The sequence below is a fragment of the Histoplasma capsulatum genome, genomic scaffold (assembly GCF_000149585.1).
Source record: "Histoplasma capsulatum NAm1 scaffold_5 genomic scaffold, whole genome shotgun sequence".
NCBI classification, from domain to species: domain Eukaryota; kingdom Fungi; phylum Ascomycota; class Eurotiomycetes; order Onygenales; family Ajellomycetaceae; genus Histoplasma; species Histoplasma mississippiense.
The window spans coordinates 2467368-2470892 of NW_001813978.1; the positions used below are offsets into that span (position 1 = coordinate 2467368).

Here is a 3525-nt window from a genome sequence, read left to right on the forward strand (position 1 = left end):
GTGTTCTAGAAGAACATAACACATGAGAGATAAGAGGATCTGCGGAGGAACTCCAAACCATAAATTTTGAATCAAGATCAACCCTCATCAAAGCTCAACCCTGGGACGTTGAAACACTGCGCATTGCGAAGAGATTTTCTCACAGTCTAACGAAGCACATACTGGCATATGGGATGCCATCGCTCGCCGTGATTTTTAAAGAAGTAAACTGGCTTTCTTTTATTTGGGTATTCTTCCGTCGAACACTGCTGAGGTTAATCCAACTTTTGATCATGGGGGCCAATGCAAGTAATGCAAATAACCCATCCCAACCTACAGCAGTCCCTACTTCCACTGGTTTTGCCCAAGACAGTGGATCCCAGGCAACATGTCCTGTAGACCACAAAACTCGCGCTGCATGGCTTTCACAACATCAAACCTCCAATCTTAGTCCAACGAGCCCAAACCGACCCAGCTCCGAAACTTACAGGCACCACAAAACCGTCGAAAACAACTGAGACCATTATCTCAGGAGCGGGAAGTAAGCAGCATCCCTCGAGCAGTGCCAGATACGCCTACAGCTGCTACATCTTCCACTTCCGCCCGCCCGCCTCCCTCACCATATGCATCCCCATCCTCAACGACAGCTTCGCACATCAACCCTTCAAACGACGAAGCCGAAACCGGTCATGACACCCGCACGGGCAACTGGATTTATCCATCAGAGCGCCAATTCTTCGAGGCCCTCCTTCGCAAAAATACGCCCACATCTGCCACCTCTGCGACCGATCTAGCCACCTCCGTAGCCTCCATCATCCCCATCCACAACGCCGTGAACGAGCGTGCATGGTCTGAAATCCTAGAATGGGAGTCCTCTGCACCGACGTCTGATCCTGGTAGCCGAAAATGTGGAGGTCCTAAGCTGTATTCGTTCCGAGGATTGGGAGTCGAGAGCCAATTTTTGAGCCCAAGAGCCAGGATTAATGGCTGGTTAGGATATCAACGGCCGTTCGATAGACATGACTGGGTTGTGGAAAGGTGCGGGGGGACTAGAATTGAATATGTAATTGATTTTTACCAGGGGAGGTCTGGGGGGGCAGGTTTGGGGGCTGCTGCGAATAATGCGAAATTAAATTTTTATCTGGACGTACGGCCAAAGCTAAATTCCTGGGAAGGGTGGAGGATGAGGGCCACTCGTCTGGTCGCATTGGGGGGGTGATATCAGTATTACTCTTGAGATTTTTATTAACAGGGGCATACAGGTGGGTGGTAGATACGTCGTTCTTCTAACTCTCTAAAGATATGTGTATATAACAATTGTAAAATATTAGATAGCGTATGTACGATAGTAGCTTTGACAATGAAAGCTAGTCAGCTCGCCTGAAGAAACGCCAAAAGAAATATCCGAACTCTCCAATCACTAAAACAAAACAACGGAATAAAAAGAGCATCAACAAATCAATCAAAGAGTCATAGGCGCATGAGATGGTTAAGAAAGGAATAGCAAGGGAAAAAAACAAAAAAAAAAAAAAAAGACAATAGAACAATAATAGACAATAATAGAACAATTACAGAAAAAAAAAGAAAAGCTCGAAGCTAACAACGCAATTCGTTTGGTTGTTCAAGCCAACGTAGCAGCAAGGACGATAATGACCAGGACCACAGCCAAAATCAACAGCAGGCAACAAGCCTTGTTGCGCGCGTTCTTCTGATATCTACTGGCACTTCTGAGCTCGGAATCCGCAACCCTGGCATCATTTCTCGTCCGTTCCACATTTTCACTTATCAGATCCAACTGTCCCCCTTGCTCATGGACTATATGCGCAACATCTCGGAAAAGCTCATTTAGTTCGCTAACACTCTGTTCAATATTCCGAATCTCCGCTTCGCGTTCTATAATAAGGGTCTCTTGGAAGTCAACTTCAGCTTGTGGTGCGATGCGGGGTTGCTGCTCCTGCAGCTGTTGGAGGGTCTGGCCTTCCTGCGGCGAGGTTGCTATGACACCCTCTTCCTCTTGAAGGGCAGTACGTGCAGCAGTTGCGGACGCTCTTTGCTTCTCGAGGGCACGGCGCTGGGCGATTTGGAATTCTTCTAGGGTGGATCGAAATTCGGAAGAAAGCTTTTGCTGCGTCCATTTTTGGGAGGGCTTTGGGTGATGTGTGTTTATTTGTTAGTATAGGGATATTGAGCGACAGATTCAGCGAAACCCGCCACTCTCAACGCATAAAGGTATTGCGATAAAGGTACAGTTGCTACTAACATTGATATCATCCCATAGTTGAATCTTCTTGATACCTTCGCCGACTTCCCGGAAACCTTCCCGGGTCTCTTCTAGCAGATCATGGACCCGTTCACGGACCCGCTCCGTATCACGTTTAGTGCCTAACAAGGAGATCTGGTTCGATAGGCGCGAGATATTAGATGTCAACGTAAACAAGCGATTAGACAGCGACTCTGTCAATCGTTGGAAATCGGGGTCATCTTGGTATTGTGAGTCGCCTGGTCTGGTTGGCTGCGCTTCTAATGATGAGAGGCGGTCGAATGACATGACGTGATTGTTCAAGCACCCAGTAGGCAGAACTTGAAGAGAAAAAAAGAGACGCAGAACACAGCTTTCACAGCAAGATATCGGCCAGAAGAGAACGAATGATGGAAACGGATATCGAAGGAATGTATTGCCGGTATTGCCGCTGTGATTTTGCTGCTTGATTGTTGCTTGGATTCTCCCCAAGCGGCAATGATGTCGCTCAAGCGGAACGGGTGCCAGCACAATTACGTAATCCAACTCGGCCCCTTGTCGCTTCCGATCGCCTGACGCTAGGCTGTAAATGGACATTAGTGTGGCTGGTTCCCATTCTTGCAGTGCGCCTGTGGCTTGATATTGTTTTGGTGCGGGAAAACAATTCGTGATAGCGTCAAAAAAAGCAGTTTGCTTCACTTCGAACCCCATTTATACATATCATTTGCCGCAAAGAGTTCAGTAGGATATTTTCCAGCTTACGGCCAACAAGCCGGTGAATCTACAGAGCTCCCCAGCAATGCTCTAAGCTCCTAATCCTGCTTCTGGCTGAGCACTTCATTCTTGATCGGCCATGGCAGCCGCATCCTCCTCAGCGGTTGCTGCCCGGCCCAGGCAGTACAGGCGGCTATTGACTTCGACTCTACATCGCAAATTCGTTCATGCGTCGGCAGTTTCTTTGGTTGCTTGCTACGTTGTCGCTTTTCTTATTGGCGTTAAGTCTTCCTGTGAGTTTTGCGTTGCTCCCTTTCTGCTCTGCCTACATGGGGGTTTAACAGTAAACTTGTACTAGTCTTCTGGTCATGGTTTCCTCTGGGCGCTTGCGGCTTTCGGACGATACTCCTTTTTTTCTCATGCCTTGCTATTTTCATCCTCCGTGTTGGCCAGATGCGTGTGGGAACCCGGACCACAAGTTCCCCTTTCAGCTCAGCGAGGCAGGCCCTTGTTTTCCTTGTCCACTTTCCAGACCTTTGGATGGTATCTATTATCTGCGTGGTGGTTTACTGAGGTGTCCATGTGGTCGTCAT

The 3525-nt window shown here is 48.1% G+C and overlaps 3 protein-coding genes across 3 annotated transcripts in view; 1 reads left to right on the plus strand and 2 right to left on the minus strand.

Annotated features, from left to right (window-relative positions):
* Positions 1 to 160, minus strand: part of HCAG_05596 (hypothetical protein) — a gene marked incomplete at both ends in the record, with an annotated part of 1542 nt that extends 1382 nt beyond the window's left edge. The window contains one exon of the mRNA XM_001540079.1: positions 144 to 160. Within this exon, the coding sequence (XP_001540129.1) occupies positions 144 to 160 (17 nt within the window). The remainder of the gene's footprint in view (positions 1 to 143) is intronic.
* Positions 161 to 272: 112 nt separating this feature from the next.
* HCAG_05597 (conserved hypothetical protein) lies at positions 273 to 1269 on the plus strand (the record flags this gene model as incomplete). The annotated part of the gene is made up of 3 exons (XM_001540080.1): positions 273 to 374; positions 431 to 1017; positions 1242 to 1269. 3 exons carry the CDS (start codon positions 273 to 275, stop codon positions 1267 to 1269), a joined length of 717 nt encoding a protein of 238 aa, XP_001540130.1.
* A 331-nt stretch (positions 1270 to 1600) lies between these two features.
* HCAG_05598 (conserved hypothetical protein) lies at positions 1601 to 2527 on the minus strand (the record flags this gene model as incomplete). Its single annotated transcript, XM_001540081.1, has 2 exons — positions 1601 to 2125; positions 2240 to 2527. 2 exons carry the CDS (start codon positions 2525 to 2527, stop codon positions 1601 to 1603), a joined length of 813 nt encoding a protein of 270 aa, XP_001540131.1.
* Positions 2528 to 3525: the final 998 nt, after the last annotated feature.